Source organism: Colletotrichum scovillei, assembly GCF_011075155.1.
Source record: "Colletotrichum scovillei strain TJNH1 chromosome Unknown Contig00008, whole genome shotgun sequence".
NCBI classification, from domain to species: domain Eukaryota; kingdom Fungi; phylum Ascomycota; class Sordariomycetes; order Glomerellales; family Glomerellaceae; genus Colletotrichum; species Colletotrichum scovillei.
The window spans coordinates 2,298,073-2,323,909 of NW_023336266.1; the positions used below are offsets into that span (position 1 = coordinate 2,298,073).

Sequence of the window (25,837 nt, forward strand, 5' to 3'; positions counted from 1 at the left end):
GTCAGCTTCACCAGCTGCTTCAACATCGCCTACGCCGCCAACCCCCAAGGTCCAGGTTATCTTCGAACCTCGCGCAACTTCAAGCCTCGGTCGCAGGAGGTCTTCTCGCGTGGATCAAGTAGCTGTTCCTGGTTAATTACGTTCGAGATGAAGTAGAGCTGCAGGCACAAGCAGAATTCGGCCCGATCCCATCGGTAGGAGACTTACAGGGGTGTGTAGGCGTGAATTCTTCTATCCTTCAAGTCATTCCTCACTTGAATGAGGAAAACGTTGACTTCCTCCTTCGTCCATTGGAGGGCCCTGGTCAAAGGAGCCATACTCCATCCCTCGATGCCCTCGAGGAAATTCTCGAGATTCCACTCGCCAAGCTCCTTGTAGTGGGGGTCCTTTGGCCAGCTGTTGAGGGGCCACTTGTACTTGACCATCTCGATATCCACGAACCCGACTTCCTTGAGTATAGGAACCAGAGTTGGAGCATTGATGAACGGCCGACCGAAGATGTTGCAGGCCTCCTCGATCTTGTCTACCCACTTGATGAAAGCGTGGTCAGACGTCAACGTCCCATCGTCACAGTCTGGCCGCATGTGACCTTCAAACAGCTCGACGTAGCCACCTGGCTTAAGGTTGCTGTAACAGGTCAGTGTGCAGACTCAATGTAAGCGAATCCGGAAACCATTTACTTGAATGTCTTTTGGAAAAACTTTTTCCAATCACCGATGCTTGAGGTCATACCACGAATGTGGATGTAATCAAATGGCTGACTGAAGGTCCAAGGCTCTTCAGCATCATCGACCTCGAACTTGACATTGGGAGGGACACTACAGAGTCGTTAGTAAATTACACGTGCGGCAATGCGAGAGGAATCGGATCGTACAATGCCGTGGGGACTGGTGTGAGATCTATCCCGAGCACCTGTTGCAAAACTTAGTGCTTCTTGCATGGAACTGCTGCTGGGGTCCTTACCTCGGCCTCGGGGTGTTCATCTCCAAAGTCAATGGCCCACAACCCGGTTCCAGTTCCGATGTCAAGCACACGCTGGGCTTTGTTGTTCTCATTCGGGGGAGCAAGACCCAACTTGTAGTCGAGCGTGAGTAGATACAGGTTGTGCTGAAGATCTGTAAAAAACATGAGATGATGCAGAGGAAGAAACGCATGAGGGTGAGGTACCAAGCCTGTCGCTCTCCTTCTCATCATTCGGATAGTTGTATTCTGTATTCATTAGTATCGCGAAAGTCGCGTGGCTAATACGTTGACTTACTGCCTTCCTTGTACTTGTGATACGTCCTCCCGTTCTCGATACGATGCTGGAGGATTGAGCTGGACAGACTTGTACTGGAAGACGCAATGCTCTAGATTCATTAGGCCGCTCATACCAGACACAGGGCTCCATTTTCCCCATAGACTTACAGTTGCCCTATCAGATGAAGCATCATCGCTGAACTATGCAGTATTCAGTACTGAGCAGGCGCTCATTTAGGAGCTGCGACTTACATCGTCAGCCGCCATGACGGGGCCATTGTCAGGCACCGGCTCGGTCGTATTGTCCGCCATCATGAAACAGGTTTTGTGAGCCCTCGGTGTGTATCCGGAAGGTTTACAATCCGCTCAGTAATTGCAGCAAAGACAAAACGAGGAGCGCGACGGATACATAAACGATTTTATCGCATCTGTGGAACAAGAACTGCTACCCCTCTTCTGGAATGGAGACAATCATGCATGTTGGTGACAAGGATTATTGTTTGCTGTTGGAGCCTTCTTCCAACAGAACAAGGGTTTTGAACGTATCAGAATCAACTCCTCATCGTTCTAAGACAAAAGCAGCAGGAGTGTACGACGTGGCGAATCAGTATTTCTTTCTCTCGTTGGTCGTTTTATATCGAGTTGCAGAGTCCACCTGACCAACCCGTGCCGCGGCCTTGGGCCGTTGCATTAGTTTAAGGGACAACAAAAGACCCATTTTGGATTTCTTCATGAGCGACATGTGGGCCTTCAAACTTCCAACACAGAGTCGTAACAGAGTCGGGAGGTTGAACCTTACTTGGAAATCCTCTTCTTCTGCCTTCTCTGGCGCATCTGGTACAACTTCGTCAACATTCTTCAGTTCATCGCGGCCTGGTGCCCTCAAACATCAATCTTTATTCAACCTCTCAGGCTTGCGCGCATGTATCAACTGACTACCTATGGTTAGAAGAAGAAGTGAGAGTCGCCCCGCCGGGTTAAATTTACTCACATCGGAATGTAGGCGTGTATATATCTGTTTCTCAGATCGTTACGCACGCCAACGAGAAACATATCGACCGCTTCCCGTGACCACTTGAGGGCCCTAGTGAAAGGCGCAAGTGTGAAGCCTTCAATCCCTTCCATGTAATTCTCATGGTTGAAATGGCCGAGGGTCTGATAATGCTCATCCTTGGGCCAAGTATTGAGAGGCCACTTGAACGTGCTATACGTCACGTTGACGTAGCCGATCTCTCTCATGACTTCCACGAGGGATAGCACATTTACGAAAGGGCGCCCCATGATATTGCACGCCTCTTCGATGTAATCTGCCCATCTTGATAGTGAATGCTCTCGAGTTAGCGTCCCGTCGTCGGACAAGGGCCGGACATGACCTTCTTGCATTTCGAACCAACCCCCGGGTTCAAGATGGCTTATAGGGATTAGTAAATTACATGTTTGAAGATGAGGAGGGTCCTTACTCGTATGCTTGCTGGAGGAGCTTCCTCCAGTCTGATATAGACGACGTCATTGCACGGCAGTGTATGTAATCGAACGGCTCACGGTATGTCCACGTCTCTTCTATATCGTCAACCTCAAATCTGATGTTGGGTGGGACGCTAAGTGATGATATCAGCATGTCAGAACGGTTTCTCATGGGTATTTAGTCCGTACGCGGTCGTTTGTGTAGGTGAAAGATCTACGCCGTATACCTGATTATGGGTTCAGTCTTTGGGGAACTCGACTCCTTTCTGCATTGCTCACCACTGCTTCTGGGTGTTCATCAGCGAAGTCTATGGCCCAGATGCCCGTGCCGGTTCCCAGATCAAGCACACGATTAACCTTGGAACCTGGCTCATTCGGCGGAGCAAGTCCCAGTCTGTCGTGAAGGGTGAGGAGGAAAAGCTCGTGTTGAAAATCTAGAGAAAAAAATGCATGGCATGAGCTCGATTCGACGTGACGATCTGAGGGGGAAATGGTAGCATATACCTAGCCTATCCATCTCCCGTTCGTCATTAGGGTAGTTGTATCCTAAGATGCAAGGTCAGATGACTAGGAGACCAAGACTATCGTAATAACATACTTCCAGCTTTGTATTTGTGGTAAGTTCTCCCATTCTCGTGGCGGTGTTGAAGGATCGAGCTCGATAAACTGTGAGTTGAGGATGCGATGCTCTGCGGGAAAAAGTTATGCCCTTGCTTCTCTTGTGGATGTCAAACATCAATTATTGCTTACCGTCAACCTCTCTGATGCGTTATCCTCTGTAATCTGCAACTGACTTTAGTATAGTCAAATCGCATTAAGGTAAAGCGGTCCTCTCACTTCATCAACCACGATGACCGGTCCGTGGTTAACCGATGGTGCGGATTGATCGTTGCACATGATAACTGCTGAGTTCCGAAAGGCAGTGTGATGACCGCATCGCTAGCTCCCCTGGCTCTGACAGAGAGATTGACGGGAATCGAGACCCAAATGGCTGCGAACCATTTATCTGTGGTGGAAGAGGATTCCGCCCCTCCTCTTGGCCAGACATGGGTTTGCGATGTTGGTGACAAGGTGCCAGGTTGGTGCGTGGGCACTGCTTGCTCCAACGGCGAAGGAGTAGGCCGGGGTGGCCTTACGCACGTATCATGGCGGATACTACAGGGGAGGCAATCACTGATATGCATGGGGGCAGGTTGGTTGAAATCCTATCATATCCGAATACCCAAGTCGTATATATCCCTCAGTAGATGATAGCTCTAGGCGGCGATCCTTCAGAGTTCTATGGGACTTACGATCGGTTGAGCGAAGACACGATCTTGAATGCAGCAAATCCATCCAAAAGACCATCGGCTCTACCCCCATCTTATAAACGTGGATTTCTACCAGTCATGGAGTATGCCTTAAGGCCCTGTCACTCACAGCGCATTATGCGATCTCTCTGTCTGTCGGCAGCAATAATTTGATCCACATATGGCACGCGAAACGATGATGGTGAAAACAGTATGCAGCTTAAATTTCATTGTGACTGACAAGAAAACCTGCCACCCCCATATATAGAAGAGAACATTGCAGCTTCTCACTCCTGCACACAAGAAAGCATGCACCACCAAGCCAGTGCCTCGCTCTTACGAGGCCGGCTCTGCTGCCTTCTCTTCAGGTTTCCTCCCGTAAATCGAGTAGCTTTACTCCGCATCAGTACCAAAGACCTAAAGTGGGAAGTGAAAACTTACATTGGCCAGTAGGCATGAATGTTCCGGTTCTTCATGTTAGTCCGCACCTCCGCCAGAAAGACGAGTACCTCCTCTTTCGTCCAGTTCAGCGCTCTGGTATAGGGCGCCAGCGTCCAGCCCTCGAGGCCTTCCATACAATTGGCATGTGTCCAAGACCCGAGCTCCTTGTAATGGGGGTCCTTGGGCCACTCATTCACAGGCCACTTGTACGTCTTGATAGTCACATCGACAAATCCGGCTTCCTCCATTAAGACCGCGAGGTTGGGAATATCCACGAAAGGGTGTCCGAAGATCTCCACGGCCTCGCCGAGTAGTTTCAGCCACTTCACCATTGCATGCTCTGGTTTAAGGGTGCCATCGTCGCAATGAGGATCGAGATCGGTCTCCTGGATTTCCAGATATCCGCCGACCTCCAAGTGGCTGCTAGAGTTAGCCTATGCCTGTCATGTCTTCTGTCGAAACTCACTCAAAGGCTTGCTTGAAGAATCTAGGCCAATCGCATATACTCGAAGTCATCATCCTGGTATGGATGTAGTCGAAGGGTGTCGAATATGTCCAAGGTTCTTCAATGTCGTCAACTTCGAACTTCACATTCGGAGGGAGGCTATGACGTGTGAGCTCCAGCATCTAGCAAAGGGTCACAACTTCAAGACGCACGCTGTTGACTGGACAGGCGATAGATCTACGCCGGAGACCTAATTGATCTCATTAGTTTCGACTACCTAGAATGATAATAGTGGCGCTTTCGCCTACGTACCTCTGCCTCGGGGTGCTCATCGGCGAACTCGATTGCCCAAAGACCGGTGCCTGTGCCGACATCGAGAACACGCTTCACACCAGAGTCCTTAGCGTTGCAGGGAGCAAGGCCAAGCTGGTAGTAAAAGGTGAGGAGGAAGAGGTTGTGTTGCAAATCTGGACACAGAGTCAGACGGCTTGGCAATACAACAGAGGGATCGAAGAAACTCACCTAATCTGTCGGCCTCTTTCTCGTCGTTCGGATAACTGTACTCTACGCAAGTTAATTTGCGCACTAGCAGAGAATCTGAGGCTTATGTCAAGAGACTCACGGCCATCTTTGTACCTGTGGTAAGTCCTGCCGTTCTCAACTCTATGGTTGAAGATGGAGCTGCTCAAGCTGGTGGTCGATGATGCTAAACTCTGAGCTGGTTGTGAGAAACGGTTCAGGTGCCGGTTTTGAACAATGAGAGTAGTGACATACGGAAGCGCGGTCTGACGAGCTGTCATCCCAATCCTGTTCAAATCGTTAGGGCCTATTGTTCAACTGAAGCTGGGAATGTCTTACCCCCTCTTCAGCGGCAATCACAGGGCCTGTGGCGGCTGGACGATTAGCTTCGTCGTTACACATTGCGATGATCCACAGATATGCTGTCTCTCAAGAGAAAGATCACGTTTGGACAGCGTCGAAGAAACAAATCATTATCAGATTTGGATTTGCGACTCTTATGAATCTAGAAGGTGTGTGTTTTACCCCTCTCCTTGGCCAGGACTGAATGCAGTATAATTGCGGCACAGATGCAGCTCGCTCGTGGAAAACTGTTTGTCTGCTTCATCAAGGCTCGTCACGTACGTAGCATTCCTGGGATGAAATCAATAGGCGGAATATACGATAAAATGCAGGGTATGTGGGCTTGGGGCGGATCAGAACTGGGGGTGAGTTCCCCTGTGATGCCCAATAGTTCAGCCCGCCGAGCCGCGGAGGTGAGCCGCTGCATGAGGTTGGTGAAGGGTCGATGCTGTGACAGGGGAGACTTTCGCATGCTCTTGCTTCAGATCGTACGAGTTGGCAGGCGACGGACTCATTGTCAAGCAGGACTTCGGAAGCATCAGTGGAGCGCCGTCAACCGTGTTTTCTTCTCTCACGTGGTAACCTACTGAGGTCCCAGTATGTGATCAGGGCCCTACCGCAACGGCCTCGATGAACCCTTGGTGAAGATGTTACCGCCGCCAGGTCCTTGGGACGACAATGCTGAAGAAGTGACAGAACCGAGCATCTGTAGCTCCATCTCGTTGGGTTTCGACACCAAATGATGTATCACTTTTCGTGGAGGTCTCGCCTCACTTCAAAAACAGTGATGGCAGGTCCAACAGACCGTGCAACGGTCCACTAATACATCTGAAAAATAACATGATGCGGTTGAACCTGACCTGACCGGAACACGCTGAGAGGGGAGGGCTTACGGGGAGACGGTCGTTCATCCGGGGACCAACATCAGGAATGCGCGCTAAACTAGGCCCCGGACGGGAGGGTAAGGTGCGTTTGCTTTTAGAGGCTAACAAGCCTCATACGGAACGTACCTGGGGCTGAGCAGGGCAAGAGGAAACAGTCTCTTTCCTCTGATCTCGTCCACCAATCAGCAGCTCCTTCCCCAACTTGTGTCTTTGGTTTCCCCGTGATCCCATCGTGACCGAGCTCTGGATGAGTCAGCAGCGGAATAACTAATCATTTGGGTTTGACATGCCGCGGAAGGCTCCGCACTCGGTGTCTATCCTTACCTTCCGTTGCCGAGGTCCCAAGGTCCGACGCGCTACCACCGCCTGCCATCTGAGCTGCGCTTTGCCGTGGCCGTTGCACAACAAGACATCGCACCAACCGGACTCTTTTTGGTTTCTTCTTCATCGTGTAACATAAAGGTTCGACATTCGTGCAACCTCCGATATCTTTGTGCAGCCAACGGATCCACCAAGCATCCATCGTCAGGGTTCCCAAACAACCAGCATCTATCGCCTTGATCTTGTGGAAACAGGGTCCCACACGTCATCATCTCAAACCACCTGTGATACCTTGTTCATTGTCTCTGTCCCATCCCTCATCACCCACATCTGGTCCCTGCAAACATGCCTATTCCCGAGTCCGAGTATTTGAGTCCGGTCTGGAAGGATGGCATCTTCAGTGAGTGACTTTCGGACACAGTCTTTTGTCTGCTGTCACCTTACCATCATCGTCAATACTAACTCTCTTGTGCAGACAACAGAGTCGCCTTTGTCACCGGCGGCGCTGGAAGCATTTGCAGTGCTCAAACTCGTGCTCTTGTCCGCCTAGGAGCAAATGCCTGCATCATCGGCCGCAATGTCGAAAAGACAGAGTCCATGGCAAAGGACATAGCCACAGCCAGGCCTGGTGCAAAGGTCATTGGTATCGGCGGCTGTGATGTCAGAAATGTATGTGCTCTTCTACACGCATTCCTTCAAGATATCTTGTGGCTAACAATTTATATCTAGCCCCAAAGCCTGCAAGACGCCGCAGATCGATGCGCCAAGGAGCTCGGCGGCATCGACTTTGTCATGTAAGCGCCCGATTCACAAGGGTCTCATCCTGGGGTAGACTGCTGACAACCTTATTACCAACAGTGCGGGAGCTGCTGGCAACTTCATCGCACCCTTGTCCGGCATGAGCCCCAATGCATTCAAGGCGGTCATCGATATTGATGTCTTGGGCACTTTCAACACTGTGAAGGCTACCATTCCCTACCTGGTAGAGTCGGCAAAGAAGAATCCCACGCCCAGCCAAAACGGCCTGACCGGAGGCCGCATCATTTTCGTCTCTGCCACATTCCACTGGACAGGTATGCCGCTGCAAGCACATGTCTCAGCCGCCAAAGCGGCCGTCGATGCTCTCATGGCCTCGGTGACGTTGGAGTATGGCCCGTTCGGAGTCACAAGCAATGTGATTGCTCCCGGGCCGATCAAAGATACGGAGGGCATGCAACGGCTGTCCAGCAGCAAGCAGGACCAGGCCAAGGCCAACGCCGTGGTGCCGCAGGGTCGGTGGGGCGTCATCCGGGACATTGCCGATTCCACCGTCTACCTCTTCAGCGACGCCGGCAGCTTCGTTAACGGTCAAGCAATCCCTGTTGACGGCGGTGCTTGGAGACGCCAGGGTGCACTAGCGGTTGGAACAGACGACGACATGCAATATCCGGATTTCCTTTTGAAGGGAGAAATCTCGAAGCACGTAAAGAGCGGCCGAAAGACGGAGTCGAAGTTGTAACCGACATCGAGAAATCGGCCGTGGTGGGGTCGGAAGGATCACCTCCAGCAAGTCCGCGGACAAAGGAATCACATCGACCGGGGGGTGGAGAGATTGTAAGTTGACATCACAAGGGCGTGGATGTTGACCCGCCTAGAGCTTGTTAGATATATCGAAGAACCGCAGGAAATGGCACTATATTGAACGAACCAACAATCGTTTATCGAAGTCACTAGGATCTTTGCCATTTTGTACAATCCTACCTTATGTTTTATCAATCATAACATCCAATCCTTGAGTAAAGCGGCTATCGGCACCACAATTCTACTCTGGCTACCTACCTTGCATATCTCCCAGCCGCCGACAGGCCGAGCCGCCCCGCGGACGGGAGCGGAGATGCTTGCTGCAGCAAAGCTGCCCCCAAACACACTTTTTTTTCCTTACCGTGTCGGTCACCAAGCCAACTAATTAGCGTCTTCCAAAGACCGGACAGGGTGCGGCGCACTCAAGCTTTTCGAGCCAAGCCGGCATCCACATCCCTCAACCTGCAGGTGATAGCTCACCATTGGCGGGTCCTTCAGGAACAGCTTGACTAATTGGCCACACGAATTGCTACGCAGGCGTGAGTGGCATGGTGGTGGCATCCATCCATTCCCGCCATCGCCCACCATGCGGATAAGCAGCAAGACTCACCCGCTCGCGCCGCCCACGGTTGCAGTGAAATCGTACTTTTTGACTGCAGAGTGATAGGACCTGGCCCGGTGGATGCTGATCCATGGGTCTAGTGCGTTTTTATTTGAACCCTTCTCTTGTTACCCCTCCTTTATCGCCAACCATCGACTGGCCCAGAGCAATGAAGCGGGTCGAACCATGCTAGGGACTGGGGAGGAGGTATGGAACATTTGTCGCTGAACGATGTGTGGGCTGCAGGATTTCTTTGAAGGCGACTCTAACTTCTTGAAGCGTCGAAAAGTCCGACTGTCGGTTGTGACATAAAAGGGCCGGCGGTACCCGGCTGCGCGAGGTGACTCGAAGCGACTCCTGATCGTCTTAGTCTCTTCAACTCTCGTGAGGTTTATCTGAACTGCTGACGGGCCGTTAATCTTGTTGCTTTTTCTTCTTTACAGGAATTGCAACCCGGCTTTAAGCTTATCTCGCCGGCCGTTTTCACACTTCGGCGGGTACTCGACTTGTGTGCAGCAAGTTGCTGATAGTTCAATTGGTTAATATCGAGTAAGTGGAGGGCTCTACCTGTTGTTTTCGTGCATACATCAACTCTTATAGTCAGTGGACATCATTGTCAATAGCAGAGCTGACACCCTCACAGAGTCCAACAACACATCGCAAACATGGGACTCAAGCACCTCCTGGCAATGGGCCTGCCCATCATGCCCGCGGCCGCGGAGACCGTCCTCGGCATCTACGTCTTCCACCGCCACGGCGACCGCACAGCCAAGAAGACGCCTCCCGTCCGCTTCACCGACCTCGGCGCCTACGAGGTCTACACCTCCGGTCTGGAATACGGCCGGCTCTACGTCCGCGAAAACGCCACCCACCAGATCCGCAACATGAGCACCGACGACGTCCTCCCGGAGCAGCTCTCCGTCACCTCCCCCACCGACGTCGTCCTGCAGTCCTCGGCCAACGCCTTCCTCCAGGGCTTCTACCCGCCCTCCGGCACCGTCGAGGCCCTCGCCAACGGCTCCAGCGTCGAGGCGCCCCTCGGCGGATACCAGTACATCCCCGTCAACGCCGTCGCCACGGCCTCCACCAGCACGAACGCCGAGAGCAGCGAGTGGCTCCAGGGCGGCAGCGGCTGCGGTAAGGCCGTCGTCAGTTCAAACAACTACTTCTCCTCGCCCGAGTACGCCGCCGTCGACGCCGAGTCCCGCGACTTCTACCAGAGCCTGCTGCCCGTCATCAACGGCACGTTCGGCGCAAAGGCCGCCACCTTTGAGAACGCCTACTCCATCTTCGACCTCATCAACGTCGCCAGGATCCACAACGACAGCATCCCCTCCGACTCCCTCCTCACCAACGCCACCATCCGCTCGCTGACCGACTACGCCAACATCCACGAGTGGAACCTCGCCTACAACGAGAGCGACCCCATCCGCGCCGTCGCCGGCAAGGTGTTGGCCGGCCAGGTCCTCCAGGCCCTCAACGCGACGCTCAAGGACGCCGCAAAGTCCTCCTCCGTCAAGGCCAACATCCAGTTCGGCGCCTACGCCAGCTTCTCGTCCTTCTTCGGCCTCGCCCAGCTGCAAAAGGTCTCGGCCGACTTCCAGACCGTCGTCGACTACGCCTCGTCCATGGTCTTTGAGCTCGTCACCAACGCCACCTCCGCCAGCCCGGCCGCCGACGACGTCGCCGTCCGCTTCCGCTTCGCCAACGGCTCCGCCGGCATCAACAACCTCACCGTCTACCCGCTCTTCGGACAGTCCGAGACCGTCCTCCCCTGGAACACTTTCGTCACCCAGATGCGCCAGTTCGCCATCGAGGATACCAAGACCTGGTGCACCGCCTGCGGCAACTCCACCGGCACCTGCGCCACAGCCCTGGGTCTGGATGGCAGCACCGATGCCAACGGAACCGGCTCGAGCGGTAGCAAGGGAGGCGTCTCGACTCCCGTGGCGGGCGTCATCGGCGCGCTGGTGACGTTGGTTGTGATCCTGGGCATCCTCGGCCTCGTCATGCTCATCGGTGGCCTGCGTCTGGTCAAGAAGTCCAAGATCGCAAAGGATGTCCCTGCCGCTTCTACTGCGGAACAGACTGGTGGTGCCAAGCACTAAGCACGCAATGTAAGCAACCATTGTGTGCGACCAAGTGTCCACGATGGATTTGTGATCGATAATGAGACACGATGAATGTATCGTGAATAGTAGTCCCAAGCGGACATGAGCTACCTTAGTAATGAGATGTTGATACCACCCTTTTACTCAAGAGACTACCCGTATCCCTTGCCCTGTGATGAATATGCTCTGTGTAGAGGGGGAGACCCAAGGAACTCGTCCCATATCACAGTGTAATAGAGCGCCAGAACCTCCTCTGAGCCGGTGGCTTCGTCACCATTGTCACCGTTCCAAGCGACTGTGTTCTATCTATTGATGTTCTAAGGACTCGCAAATGCGAGAGGTGTTGTCGGTTGCCCGCTGCCGCCATCTGAGCTGCCCAAATCCTTCGAAGAAGACCCCTCCACCCCCAATGGGGCAGCCTACGCCCTTAAGTCTCTCAATTCGACCGTGTTTGGGTTGTCATCTCTGTCGGCTTCAGTCGGATCGGAGCTAGATAGTGTGGTTCCGCGCATCCTCCTATCGTTAGATCGAGCAGATCGCTCCCTGGTAATGTCTGGTGATGCGATGTCCGCGTCTCGAGTTTCTATCCCTTGGACGGAAGGGAAACCTCGACGTGAGCAGCAAGTGCGCTAGCTTGCTACCGATGTCTCGTTCATACCGTATATTACGGCGTCGGCAAGCCCCTGGATCACGATGCAAGCTTGGTCGACGTTTTGCAATGGGAAAGGTGCTGGCGTATTCGTACTTGCTTGGTATATCCGGATGGCGGTTGGGATAGTCCAGACGATGGCATACGCAAGCGGATACAAGAGTAACAGGCGAGCAATCTGGAGCACGGTCAGTCATTTCCTCTTCGCTGCCCTGGAGCATCACCTCTTCTTGCCCTTTTGAGCCTTCTGATGGAAACCATAGATCGGCCTTCCAGTCCTTCGTGAGTGCTTGCGGCCCTGCTCCCATCTTGTGTCGAGTAAACGGACTCTAGATGCCCGGGAGACTCCTGCATCGAACTTAACCTGTTCTGAGCTCTGAAAAGAACAAGGGCGAGGTATGCATATAGCGCAAACATGATGGTTATGATTATCCCTAAGGGCATGTTAGTCGTAGATCCCACGTCGCTTATATCGTGTGTGACTCACACCGAGGAACGAAGTTGGCGAGCAGCCTCGTTTTGTCTGACTTGAACCAACACCCTGCCCGCCTAGGTCAATGACACGAAAGTGCTCCGACTTGGTCGCGAATACTCACAAGCCCCAATGCTGTGGTAGCCATTTAAACCGAGGCCCACAGAGGCCCATAAGACCGAGAAGAACCACGGAAGTCCCCAAATGACGACTTCGTGGTTCTGCACCCAGCTGGCTCGCTTTCTTTGGCCAGTCAGGATGAAGAACGTGCAAATGGCGATGTTGAGGACCCAATAGTCGGTTTGTATGACGAATACCTGAGCCATAAAGCCATTGAGCTTACAAAAGTCGGTTTGTTCTGGATCATCGATAAGTCTGCCGCTAAGATTCATCGTTGTTGAGCAGATGAAGTTGAAAGCCATGAGAAAGTCACTGATCGCAAGTCCGATGATAAGGCGGTGACGGAAGGATCGCAGGTTCGGGAAGATCTGAAATGCTTGTCAGCTTTCTAGACATTGCTAGGTGATTTGAAGTGGGGGTTGACCCAGTAGCTGGTCATGATGAAGCCGGCACCACAAAGCGACAAAATTGATACAACAAGTATAACAACGCTCTCTATACGAACCTCCTCTGCGGTAGGAGGTTGGTCTAGTCCGCTTCCATTGCTTGTATTGTTCTGGAGAAACATGACGACATGTAGTTACTTGTGAATGCGCACCGCCGGAGCCCGTCTGCCTTGAAAATTGTCTCACAGGTGGTGAGATGGGATTTCTCTATTACTGATGCGGTCGAAGCTGGAGTCGTTGCGGCTGTACGTCAGGGCTGCTTTACGTTTGGCGATGATGTCTGGCTTTGCTCGTCTGACGACTTCATTTAGAATGTTGACTTGACGGTGTTCTAGCAATTTTGGCTTCCGGGCCGATGGTGAAAATGAAGATAACCATATCTTAGGATAGGAAACCCAGGCAAATGGCAGCTTCGACGGCGGAGGAAGTAGCCACTGAATTCCTCTAGCGATGGAAAGTGAGCTTATCGCCGCAATCTTACTGTTTGTGCCACCTTCCCTTGAGGTTCACACGGAAGGCTACATGGTGTCTATCGTGGGGGTCTCGGGGTCGGACGGCAGGTATCATCATTCGACATCGCAGAGATCTTGATTTTAGGGGCAGCGACGTCGGTATCACCACGAAACCCAGGCAGGTAGAGATTCGTTATCACGGATACAAGCATGAAAGAATCTGTGGCCGAGAAATCAAAGACGAGTAAAGAGAAGAAGAACAACAGGTGAGAGTTCTCATGCAAGCGTGTGTCATCCGGCGTGGTCTTGCATGACTTCATGTTCGCTATAATGGCGGCTGCCACTTGCCCAATAATTGAGAGAACAGACCTGGTGACTGACCATTAGCTCACAAGATGTCAAGTACTCGGGGGAGTGACATCTTCGGACACTTGCAGATGCGTTATCTAGCAGGGGCTCCAAGTGGTACTCGTCTATTGGCAGGAATGCTCAGTATCTAGGTAGGTATCCAAGGTACTCTCCATCGAGGCCATCCTTAAGAAGTACCCAGTACGTGTACTTGGGAGACATGTTGTCCCTTCTTCAAACGCGCCTTCAGAGGTAAGGATACTTGCACAGATGGGTAGGTGCTACGCAAAATCGGGAATACCTTCCTCCACTTACACACCTAGAGAAATTGTATTGTCCGCAAGTGTCGCATCAACAGTCGCCCCGCCGTTTCGTCATACCCAACTGCCGATATCTCACCTTAATTCAAGATCAGTCGAGGCCAACAGTCCACCAACGTGTCCGTCTCAAAGCCGGATATTCCCATCGCTGCACAACACCCGCTACCTAGGTGCTTCCAGGGTTCGATCTTGGTTAGTCTAACGGTCGTACTATTTACATGGATAAAGTCCTAGCGGCGTGGACCCTACATCGGCTGCCCATTTCTCCTGAACATCTCGTCTCGGAAATTTGGACACCGACTCGATTATTCTGAACACCTCTTTTCGTCTCGACTTGGACGATCAAGGACATCTCCGGCTGGGCGTAGGCCTTCACCAGCTGAATCTAGAGCTCTTTGGGAATATTCATAGAAGTTTTTAGGCTGTTTTCTGGATCCCGATGACTGAGCCCCGACCCTATGTCAAAGCGATGCAATCTCCCACTCCCACTAGTGCCGCTCCGCTCCATCGATCGGCAGTCGAGAACCTGAGATTTGACAGCAGACTTGTCATGTTGCATGTCTGTCACCAATGTCGGCCGCCAGTGTAGCAAAGCGGAGGTTTACTAACTCTGACATTTACTCTGGGTCCGATGTGGCACCCAGTACCCTGGTTCTGGGTAAGGGGTTTGCTGACCATTCACCAGTGAAGAAAAATACAACCGTTTTCTTTGATCCTCGACACAGCAGCCCCCTCCAGGCTCCGACCCCGTCTAATTAAGGTCCGAAGCCCGGAGCAGCGGCTCCTTAGCACATCCTGGGACCTGGATAGCGGTGGGCGGCCGGTCCTTGGAGAGCACGTTGCGAAACCGAACGTGCGCCGGCCGACCCAGAAACCCGAGGAGGTCGGCTTGTTGACTTCCTGAGTTCCTGATGGTTCTTTGCCCCTTGAGCCGTTGCCGAAAGTTTGCGGGGGAGGCTGTCGGCATGGTGCCATCGGCCGACCTTCACCACGATCCCGGCTACTAATTCTGGAAGAAGAAATCGTAACCATCCGGCGCAAACATCCCGACCCGACATCATTCGGCTGACTCGCTAGCATCATACGAGCAAGTGTCCTACCGCAGCCTCCACTACACCGTTTTGACAGGTGCGAACCGTCGTGATCGGCTCAGTGCCAGGACGAGGGGATGACGAGGCGGCGGAGACATCTAGGACCAGGCCGGCAGCTTACCCCGGCATCGAGTCTCCACGGCAAATTGAGATTAATGGGGGAACGACGTCGCCCTCAAATCACTTCTTAGGTTTTTTCCCCGCTAGAAGGGCCAAAGCGGACGACAAGGGTTCTTCCAAAGGCAAAACGGCAGAAATGGCCAGATGGCAGAGGAAGGTTTCGGGGGACAAGGACGGGGTGTTTGCTGAACTTCTTGGTCCGCTCAACACGGCTGGTGCGACAGCAACATACGATATCCCACTGGGTTAAACGACTAGGAACCCCGACATGGAATCGGCACCCTCCGTCGGCCATTGTCCTCGGGGTAAACGGAAACCTTCGCAACGTGTCGCCGGGGTGGTTGCCAGCAACGGGTCCGGAGAGCCGGGTCGATCAAATGCAAGCCCAGGGGCGCCCATGGACAGTTGTGTAGGGCAGCAGCATTAGACCACTATACCGTATCGGCAATGCGACGTCGCTTGCGGACCCGGAGACGGCGCCGTTTTGGGACTTTGCTTCCCATCACAAATGCTAGCGGCCGCCCTTTCGGTCCCGAGACCACGGACCGGCCCAGAACATACTGAACATAGCCCACCAGACGCGACATTGTTTGAATAACCGGTTTGGACAATGTGTTGTTCTATGTATTCAAACTCGTACCTGGAGGGTCATGAGCAGGGTCGAGGCTTGAACAAGAGATTGGCATGGAGCTCCAGATGCCACATTCGGCGCAAATACTGCCCGTGAGGGCTCACGTAGCGTGCCTCTTCAGGTCTCTCTGTTGAACTTAGACCCAGTACGACCCGCTGCCGTCCACAATTGAGCCCCCGTCCGTTGAACCTCGAAGCCGACGTCACGATGCATGCTTCTCAGACTTGAGGCACGAGTCGGTGTCCTTGATCGACATCTAGCACTAACAGAGACTTTCTCGTACGACTCAGTGCGACGTATCGTATTATATCTCTTTGCGGAACTGATCGACTTTGGAGGAGCTTTACAGCCGTGTAGAATTTCAGCGACTTCCTGAGAATTGACCAAGTCTAGAAGCCTCACGGCGGAACAAACATAATGTCACAGTCAAGCTGGATGACAGGCTGAGTCACCTGCGTAGTTGATCTGCAAAACGGCGCCCGCGAAGGGTCTGGACTTGCTATGAGAAAGACGAGATACCAAGAAGTCGTTCTTCTCGAAGTATGAACTATGGCGCCTAAAGCTGGCTGAGAGTGCCCGCTGCGAGCGAGCGAGCTCAAGATGGGGTTGAGGAGTTTCTTACTGGTTAGTGAAGTTACGTTGAGTTGCTCACTTCGCATAGTATTGAAGCACAGAACCTCATGCCTTAAAACGCCTCCTCGACACGACCGTGTGCAATATCTCCACACCGGAATGGACACATCGCCAGCTGATTGAGCTTCCTGCATGCACACAGTCTCGCATTACCTCAAGCCATGGTGCTGAGACCATTGCGATCCTACCACGGACAACGTAAATAAGGCTCCGACACTATCACAAGAGCAGACCGGAGTGGAGGGCGGAGCCCATGTAGCAGTCGAGGGAGCACCCGTACGACACGAAGCTTAGCGAGTAATCCTCCTTTTGTGTGTATCAAAGCGTCTGACTGCATGAGGAATCACAGATACTATGGGACATAGACACCCAGTCAAGGAGGGCGCGGTAGCCGTCTCCACTCGGGGGGGCTGCAAGCCATCAACGACACGTACATGGATGCTGACACCACTCTGTCTGTCGCCTTATCGTCCGCGGGAGCTATGGGACACGATCGCCGAGCTATATCTACGTGTTCAGAGAACTCCGCGAATCATCGCTTGCTTCATGGGAGCATGGGAGAGGTTGAGCTGGGGCCAGAGATGATCCATAGCTTCTGCAACCCAGTCCGCCTGCAAAAACATGGCATCTATTGGCACTCGTGCCGCCCACGAAGATCCACGAAAGACAACGGATGAGGGGTTATAGAGCCAACAAAGTGTAAAAGTGGGAAGCGAGGGGGTGCTCAAAACAGGCCAGAAACATGGGGACCAGGCAGGGCAACAGCGGCTCGCATGAAGCAAAAAAGAAAAGAAGAAACCATTGTTTGTGGAGAGGGTATATCGCGGCTCTGCTATACACCCTTAGCTTTTTTTTTTTTTTTTTTTTCGTGCGGCGGGCGCGCGCGCGGATGCCTGCGTCGCTTCTTTTACCCTCGAACCCGCCGCAGCCCGGCGCCCGGTCCGCACCGGGCGATGCGATGAGGGAACAACGACTGTAGGTATTTGGCATTTCAGCTCAGCAAGTATGGCGTAGCTCGCAGGATCTCGTGACGAACCCCCTCCATGCTCCAGCCAACGAACGCATCCTACACCGGTAGCGGCCCGTGTGAGTGTGTGTATAGTACGCAATAGCGCTGTCAAATAAGTCAGCTTCACTCTGTGTCGGCCAAGGAGGGTGGGAACTTTGGTTTTGTGCGCATTGGAATGATGACCAAATATGTGGTGATCAGCTATGCTGTTGTGAAGGAGGAGGCGGCGCGTGGCTATTACGTTGATACTTCAATAGTTGACGGTATCGCACGATAGGAAGGGAAATATTCGACTAGGACGAGATGAGGTTGTGACACATGCTTGGTTACCACAAACTGTGGTACCATTGGTTTTCTCTTCATTCCATGCTTCATGTAGCAGCATTGTGTACAGACAGTATTCTCTACCATCAACTTCGATCTTCTCTGCACCATCCGTCATCCACTTTGTTTCTCCCAAACACTTCTTCCCAATATTTGTGCGCCAGTTCCCAATGCCCAGAGAAGGGGGGGAAAGAAAATACGAAAACGCCACAGGTCATATCAGACCGCAACCGAGGATACACAGTCTACTGTGCTGAATATGCCGATATGTTGACCTCCCAATGAAATAGAGGGAAAAAAGGAGACGAAAAAGAGAAATAAAGAGAAAAAGAAACGTAGGAAACCAAAGAAATAGACCAAGGAGAATGGGCTACAAATGCTGTGCTGTGCTGTGCTGTGCTCGCTTGCTGTGATTCTGCTTTTGCTTTTCCCCTGTCTCCTCATGGAGTCTCCCTTCCAGTCTCCCCAATCTGGAGTCGACTCAGGGTGTCGCCGTGTTTTTGCGGAAGACTGACATGTACCGACATTACTCTCAGTCCAGCTTCCCTCCACAATCCCACTGCACTGGTTCTGGCATGTGTTGGTGTCGCTCCATCTCGAACCCCCCAAATACGTCGATAGCCCACAAGCTGTGCTTCGGATCCGCCCAATTCGGCAAAGCAGCTGACTGGATGTACTTCCAATACCTCTCCGTGTCCCGAATCGACTTAGGCGTAGAAGATAAGTAGACGTGTTTTGGTGCCAGATCATAGAGCCTTCTAATATATGACAGCCGCGTGACATACAGCAGGCCTGAGTAGTGAGGGTGACATCAGGGAGGGTGCGTCGGTTGATATCCGGTAAGAGTGAGAAGCAGCAGACTCTCAAGTTGTCTGCTGTAGGTTCAAATCGTGGGCCTCCCAAGTGAGGGAAGTTGACAGAAACGTCTCGTCGAGTAGTTACACTTTAACCACTGCACAAGGGGCAGTGACCTGGGACTACGATATATCGTTCGTGGGGACCACTGCCACAGGCACGACTCCGGTTGCCGTCGACTGAAGTTCTGAAGAAGTGTGCACCCGGGTCGATACATGAGGTGTAGATGTAGTAGTTCTTGGTAAAATCGCACATGATGGGCAACCAGGCAAAAAAACTGTTCCCAACGTCAGTGCTCTAGTTTATTGGCCCTGAGTGAGGAAGCTTCACCTACCTCTATTGTTGGAATTTATGTCCGTTGATGTGCTACAGATAGAGTTGTAGATGGGTTTGAAGTCGGTGGCCAAGTGTGAAGTGCGCGGTCACTGTCTAAGCATAGCTTATGGCGGGAGTAAAATGTGTGTGTCGGGCTAGACTAATATGTAGTCGTGACGAAGTCCGAAGTTGAACAGACGGAGGAAAGAAGAAGAGATGACAGGCCGGGCAGGTAACGAGAAGTAGTCGATGAGGTTGAGAGAGCATAGGAGGTTAAGACTGGTTTTGTATTCGGGGACCGAAGGCTGGTTGACAAAGAGGAGCGTACGTGTGGTCGGTCGAGGCCCGATGGGATATATATGAGTGAGACGAGAGCACAGGGCCAGGGCGTGCGGTAGGGTAGGTACCTTGCGAGAAAGGAGAAGCAAGGCGCAAAGCTTTGGTTTTACACAAACTGTGAACGGATTTGAGCTACCCTGTCCATGTCTGAGCCATGACGGAAGCGCTTGCATCGAGAGAAAAAACAAAAAAACGGTCGTTAGGACGGACGGACGACGAGGTCCAGGGTTGAGGTCTCTCCGCCTCGCAAGGTCCAGGTCTGTGACAGTGGGTACAGGTGGGAAATTCCCCCATCAGGCGATGGAGGGCTTTGACAGTGGACGGGGGCATGGGGACGAGAGAGGGATACATGAGAGGGAGGTATCTGGACCCCTGGTCATAACTGCACACCTCGTGGCATCTGCAAGGTAAATCTGCTATCGCCACGCCCTCTGACGAGAGTGGGGAGAATTGGATGGCCTGTCCAGGGACGGGCGGGCTCCAAGTACCAAGAGCGACACAATCGAGGTTCTGAAGCCCACCCAGAAGGGCAGAGGGACTGGAACAGGTCTGGGTCAGCCTTGGTTTTATTGATTGATTCGTACGGCATGCCGGGAATGATGAGAGCTGACATTATGGCATTGTGGCTCGGAGGTAGGTCTTGGTGTAATTGGCAAGTGATGTTCGCTGTTGCGGTCGTTGGAATATGGGTGTGCATCCACCGTCTGTTGCTACTCTTGACCAGTGGATGGGATCATCGATATGTCCTGCGCCGACAACAAGGGCGTGGGAAATATCCTTCAGACAGGATGTGCAGGCTGGCGGGCGTCAATTGTCCGCGGATCGCCTTTGGCATCAACCCCGCCCGCAGAGAGGCTAGAAGACGTGGGAGATGACTACTGCCGATGTCTGCTGTGACATGGTTGGGCTTTGCGAGCCACGAGAACAGACGTCGGGTTGTTAAGTGACCCAAGTTAGCTATGCTCTGTTGTCGGTAGTGCATACGGAACAAATGGAGAATACAATGCGTAGCAGCACAAGGACCACCACAAGCACTTGGCTCCAAAAGACGGAGAAGCCGTCGCTCGACGGCCAAGGTCCTCTGTAGTACTGGAAGCACGTATTGTCTGTAGTCCCATTGCATGAATCCCTGTAAAACGCACCGACCTGACCAAGCTGGTCTCTCTTCGCGGGAGGTGTCAGGGCGGGATGTCTTTGTCCCAACAGACCGAGACACAGGCACCGAGGGCTGGGTTAGCGAGCGAAGGGTGAGCTGTGTCTTCGCCTCCACCTCGGAACACCTCTGCGGCTCAGAGTCATCATCCACTCATTACTACTCCGAAGTCTAGCCCCAACTTGCTTTTCGGCGCAAAGGGCAAGTGATACCTATTGAACGAGGACAAGCTATAAGTGATGTTGGCTCGGCGATGATGATTGGAAACGCTTTGAAGCGAGTAGCGAATGTGATGACCGACGTATGTATGCGATGTGTTTAGAGAGATATTGAGACGCGGCATTCGGCTGCTGGCGCCTGATCTTGCAACGACTGCCCCGTAGGTGTCTTTCAGCGTCACTGAGGAATCGTGACAAATTTGGTCCCGAAAGCATGAACGAATTGGCGCGAAGGCGAAAAGGGTAATCGCCGTGGGGGGGCCGTTGGGGAACGCGGAGGGACGCAAGAAAGTAGGGCGTGACATTGATGGCGCGGGTGCAGGCGTGGTTGTTGCAAGATCAATAGCAGAGAGTTGCTGAGGATCTGGTGTCGAGTACAGCCAGTGAAAATACCGTACAAGAGGTGTGGATGATTTGCTTCAAGGCACGCCGCAAATGTTGAGATGGTTGATATTAGCGGGTTGTGCAGTTGCGGCAGAGACCGTACTCCCAGAACCAACAGTGGGCGAGACAAGATGAGAGAACGACATCGGCGAAGTCGGCGTACGACACTGAGTTGGCTGGTATGTCTATAGTAGCACCCTTCCTTTGTGGCTTATGGAAGCGGTGTCCAAACTCTACTATAGTAGGCGACACCTAGACGACATGATAGGCGCTGCTATTGCCATGGCCGGCGCCGAATGACGGCGGCAGCAGTGGCCCAAGGTGGGAGCATAGGGTGGCAGTCGGCTTCCGATGTCTAGAGCTGAAGATGGGACCCAGGGTATCGTTAACATATCGGCAAAGAAACGGTAAAGCGTCTCGGGCATGCCCGCTTTGGAGCGAAACGTCTTTTGAGTTGGTCTAATGTGCAACGTCTTGGGGGTGTTATGTCAGGCCTAGCACGGCCGAGACCAGCATGATGAAGCGAAGCGAAGACGAAAAAGAAGCCGTGCCGAGAGATGTGAGTGACAGACAACCTGAGTCTATCCGTACACCTTGGAGAATGGGTGGGATGGTGGTGGTAGTCGGCTGAGTGAAGCGATTCGGGAAGAGACCGGAGACAGGGCCAGAGTCAAGAGGAGACAAGAGTCTGAAGCCTGGATCAGCTCATGATGTGAAGGAGGGATGAAGAGATGGCGGGCGTGCGGCGTCAGGCCCCTGTTGGTAGGATATGCAGCGGACAGACGAATTGAAATGCAGTACTCCGTATATCAGGAAGCCAGATTCGATATGAACGGATGTGGGCAGTGGCGTGACTGGGCAGACGCGGGCATGGGCCAGCTGCTCTGAGCCTCTCAATCTCAAGGATTCATGAAAGTGTGCTCCGTATGCACCCAAACCTTGAGAAGGTAAGGTAAGGTGTCCGTAAATTGGCACGATTTGGGAGGGAAGACGATGATGAAGATGCAGAAAAAGGAGAGAAAATTGTCAGTGGCAAGGCCGTGCTCTGCAGCAGTAGCGCGAGGTAGCTGCACACTGCAGAAACTGCAGAACGGATGTCGATAGGAAGGAGCTGGAGGTGGGTGTGGAGTCGACGGGATGTGCAATGTGCAGGTGCGACCTTACCTTACCTTGGGTGCGGGTGCGGGAGGCAGGTGGGCAGGTGCAGTTGGAGGGGTGAGGAGCACCGGGAAGGTGCAGAGCGGGCAGAAGGCTTGTCGAGAAGACGGGAAGGTAAGCCCGGTGAAGGAAGGGAAGGCATTCCGGATCGTGCCTGTCTTCCATGCCTACCTGAAGGTTCCTTAAGGTACTACTTCCTTAGCTCAGGTGCTTTCTCTGGGCGTCATACGTGACTGATTTATCATCATCATCAAAAGGCACTCAGACAATAGGTAAGGTAAGGTACCTTACCTGAATGCCGACAGATTATTACTTATTGTTGGCATGGGAGCAACGAGGAAAGAAGAAGGTGTGCGTAAAAAGTACCTCTTCGCCATGCTTTCCTTTTCCCGTCCCAAACTATGCAGGCAGTTTTTCCTCCTCGCCTTGTGTTTGGAGAGTACCTGTAGGCCTTGGACCTTCAGGAGGATCACCCATCATCATCATCTTCATCTCCATCTTCATCCGCTTTCTTCTTCTCCACCCCCTTGCTCTTTTCCCTTCTTCAGCCCCGTGCCCGCATGTCTCTCACTGGACGCCCTAGACATTATATGCAGAAAATCTTGGTACTGATCAGTGATGGCAAGCTGTGAGCTCTTAATGTGTGATCTACCTAGCAAGGTAGGTAAGGTAAGGGGATGTATCTGTAGGTGTATTCCTATATATGACAGGCTCTCGCGCCAGGGTCAGCCATCAAGGACAAGGTATGGCCAGGTATTTTACACCGAAATATCATCTGCGAGACTGAAGCGGTGACTTCCAGCTGCCACAGCTGTTGGGGGACGTGCTTGTAAGTTCCATTGTTGACCTAGATAGTAATGGCACAATGGCAGTGCAGTGCTACGAGCTCTATGCTTCAGTTCCATTCTTTGACCCGACGTTTCTCCCTCATGCAACCCTCCAAACATGGATGCATTTCTTGGCTGCTGCCCGGGATGAGGAGCTCTTGAGGGGTAAATATGTCGAGTCAATGAGGTCCATGGGGAGAAAACATGAAGTTGAAAAGCAAAGAAACGGAAACATACTGCCCCGCCCTTACCTTCTTTTTTCCATGTTACAATGCTGCAATGGCCATCATTGCTGTTGGCTCCGTTGGGACTTGATGCTCAACCAAGGCATGAATTTGCACGAAGGAATCTCTCAGCCATGGGCAGTTGCCGCGTTGTGTCCCCCAGCCTGCGATCTGAACCCAGTCCGAGGTGCAGCTGCATGAGAAGGCGCGACTGCCCTCGGTAAAGGACCACGCGGAAAGCTTTGCACACACAGATGGTACACAGATGAGGTAAGACAGAGCCCACTGCTCTTTCTCTGGTACTTGGCCCTCGTGGTTCGTACCCAATCACCCAATTAAGCCAAGGTCAAGGTCAAGGTGTAAGGTGTAAGGTAGGTACGGAGTACGGAGTACGTCCTTCGTGATACAGGGCCCTGGTCAGGGTAATGGTCCATCCAGAAGGAGCAGACCCATGCAGGGCACCTTCCCTTTAGATTGGCCCCGTGCCTGTTGCAGTGTTGCTCCCCATGAATGATGAATCCATGTGCCGACGCGACATGACGCTCGACTCAACACTCGATACTCGACTCAACCTCAATCCGAAGCACAAGAGGCCACAGCAAACACGCTCATACACACCACCTCTTTCTTCTTCCCCCCCTGGTTTCCAGAATCCCCTCATCAGAGTTTGTCTTGTCCTTAGATCGCTTTCCTTCTCCTCCTCCACCTTGTGATCACGCCGAGCGAACTAGCATCTCACTGGGCTGGAAGCGCTCGAATCGTATCAGGCGTCGATTGCCGTAGGAAAGAAATATCAGCCAATTCACGCTTTGCTTCACCGATGCGCGAATAAGTGAAGGGGAAAAGACTGTAGTCGTGCCCTGGCATACAGACACACTTCTCTTCTTCATGCCCAACATGTTTTGCGCAACGCCCAGCCTCTCCGCACATCAACATCTCGATTGAGAGACGCCCACACCAAGACGGTATACCGACGCCCCCGGGCCCCGTCTCCCGTCTCCCGTCCCCCGTCGCCGGCCCTCTTCTGACTGACGCCTTTGGTGCTGACTTACTCGTTGTTTACCCTCTTCCGTCCCGTCACCTTCACGGATAGATTCAGTCGCAGCAGGCCCGAATCCACGTCGGCTCTTTTCGTCGTTTCGCGGTCAAAGCACCACCAGCCCACCTGCCAGCACCCACTCACACTCACACTCACACTTTTGTTCATTGGCCTTGTTCTGGCTCTGTCTACGAACCAAGTCAACCTGTTACGGCACCTCGCATTCCATCGTCACACACATCTGCTTTCCGTTTGGTACTAAGAGGGTGGTATTCAATCTTCCCTGTCACGGACCCGCCACCTATACCACCAGATAGTACGTACAGATAGGTGGCTACTTGCTGCCTCCAATCGACGTCGCTTCCTCCCCAGAGGTGGCTTTTCCGGAGGCTCAGACTACTACTGACCACCATTCGCCCAGTGCGATCCCGGGCATATGCGGTTACACTGCATTCATTGCAGGAGATTGAACCTCGGGCCCCATAACGTTGCTCAATCTTTCAAACTTCTGCTTTGCTCTGTTATGACTAGGCCCTGCTCGCCCGGGCTGTTTACATTGGCTGTGCCATAGCTGAGATACCTTGATGACGGAAACCAGCCAGAGCATGAGCGACTCGATCTCATCGATGGCTCTGCTCTAACAAGGCCTCTCTGATAACACCAGCCCAACACGCACCTTTGGCGCGGGCCCTTTGAGAAATTCAGCGGTCTGCTACAACCAAGTTGCCAGGTGGAATTCCCTGGGACGACGCACCTGTCGGCATTCCATAATGTTTGTCAATCCCCAGACGATATTGGCCAAGAAGGTCAAACACCCAACGCAGCCATTCTCGCACTGGTATCGATAATATTAGAGTCGCCGTGAAAGGGTAGTCATTGCCACGGCGTTATAGCTTGTGTTACTAGCATCAAGACACCCTACCTGTCCATCGGACGCTCCCTTTGTACAGCACACCGGAGCCAGGTCCGGACATGGTTGAGTGCAACACCATGCAGGCTTCACGTGCCAGGTCAACAGCCCGATACCAAATGCTATGCAGACTGCAATAGGGATCCGATGCCAAATGTGGACGAGAGCAGGATCGTGACACCAGCTATCCCCTTTGGAACGTCCTGAACAGGAAGTACGGGCTGGCAAGACGATCAGCAGAGTCCAAAGCGGGCAGTCTTTGCCGTCTCAACCGCCGTGTCTACGATGTGACACCCCGCAGGGACCGTCCGTCTGCGACAGAGATGCTCGAAAGCTCACGCCAACATCTGGTCCTCGGCCGCAATCCCCAATGCAATAACATGCCAATTATTGGATTGTGCTATCGACACTTTGCAACCACTGAACCAAGATCGACCCATGCGACGGTTTCTGGCGCACCCAGTATTCCAGTGGCCCACATCAAGTCATTTGACGCCCTTGCCTGCACTATATCTCTGTCTGTCAAGGCTACTTTCGCGTTGACAATCGCATCACCAAACGTCTATTTACAGCGGTGTCTGATG

The 25,837-nt window shown here is 52.9% G+C and overlaps 5 protein-coding genes across 5 annotated transcripts; 2 read left to right on the forward strand and 3 right to left on the reverse strand.

Annotated features, from left to right (window-relative positions):
• Positions 1 to 79: 79 nt before the first annotated feature.
• On the reverse strand, positions 80 to 3,600 carry HER10_EVM0002621 (uncharacterized protein; the record flags this gene model as incomplete). The annotated part of the gene is made up of 10 exons (XM_035472327.1): positions 80 to 122; positions 208 to 386; positions 528 to 627; positions 681 to 818; positions 875 to 912; positions 964 to 1,115; positions 1,168 to 1,209; positions 1,259 to 1,349; positions 1,408 to 1,440; positions 3,541 to 3,600. The coding sequence occupies 10 exons, from the start codon at positions 3,598 to 3,600 to the stop codon at positions 80 to 82; spliced, it is 876 nt and encodes a 291-aa protein (XP_035330495.1).
• Positions 3,601 to 4,328: 728 nt separating this feature from the next.
• On the reverse strand, positions 4,329 to 5,835 carry HER10_EVM0011920 (uncharacterized protein; the record flags this gene model as incomplete). The annotated part of the gene is made up of 9 exons (XM_035481332.1): positions 5,737 to 5,835; positions 5,653 to 5,685; positions 5,501 to 5,591; positions 5,401 to 5,442; positions 5,191 to 5,345; positions 5,091 to 5,128; positions 4,900 to 5,037; positions 4,434 to 4,853; positions 4,329 to 4,383 (listed from the first exon to the last, which is right to left on the reverse strand). The coding sequence occupies exons 1-9, from the start codon at positions 5,797 to 5,799 to the stop codon at positions 4,329 to 4,331; spliced, it is 1,035 nt and encodes a 344-aa protein (XP_035331033.1). The 5' UTR covers positions 5,800 to 5,835.
• Positions 5,836 to 6,958: 1,123 nt separating this feature from the next.
• HER10_EVM0000946 (histidine acid phosphatase) lies at positions 6,959 to 8,632 on the forward strand. The gene is made up of 4 exons (XM_035470710.1): positions 6,959 to 7,344; positions 7,420 to 7,613; positions 7,674 to 7,738; positions 7,803 to 8,632. The coding sequence occupies exons 1-4, from the start codon at positions 7,290 to 7,292 to the stop codon at positions 8,440 to 8,442; spliced, it is 954 nt and encodes a 317-aa protein (XP_035330389.1). The 5' UTR covers positions 6,959 to 7,289; the 3' UTR covers positions 8,443 to 8,632.
• Positions 8,633 to 9,206: 574 nt separating this feature from the next.
• On the forward strand, positions 9,207 to 11,358 carry HER10_EVM0013272 (histidine acid phosphatase). The gene has a single exon (XM_035482636.1). The coding sequence runs from the start codon at positions 9,771 to 9,773 to the stop codon at positions 11,211 to 11,213; it is 1,443 nt and encodes a 480-aa protein (XP_035331103.1). The 5' UTR covers positions 9,207 to 9,770; the 3' UTR covers positions 11,214 to 11,358.
• Positions 11,359 to 11,555: 197 nt separating this feature from the next.
• On the reverse strand, positions 11,556 to 13,025 carry HER10_EVM0006191 (uncharacterized protein; the record flags this gene model as incomplete). Its single annotated transcript, XM_035475783.1, has 5 exons — positions 11,556 to 12,043; positions 12,100 to 12,299; positions 12,353 to 12,406; positions 12,462 to 12,825; positions 12,882 to 13,025. The coding sequence occupies 5 exons, from the start codon at positions 13,023 to 13,025 to the stop codon at positions 11,846 to 11,848; spliced, it is 960 nt and encodes a 319-aa protein (XP_035330714.1). The 3' UTR covers positions 11,556 to 11,845.
• Between the last annotated feature and the right edge of the window lie 12,812 nt (positions 13,026 to 25,837).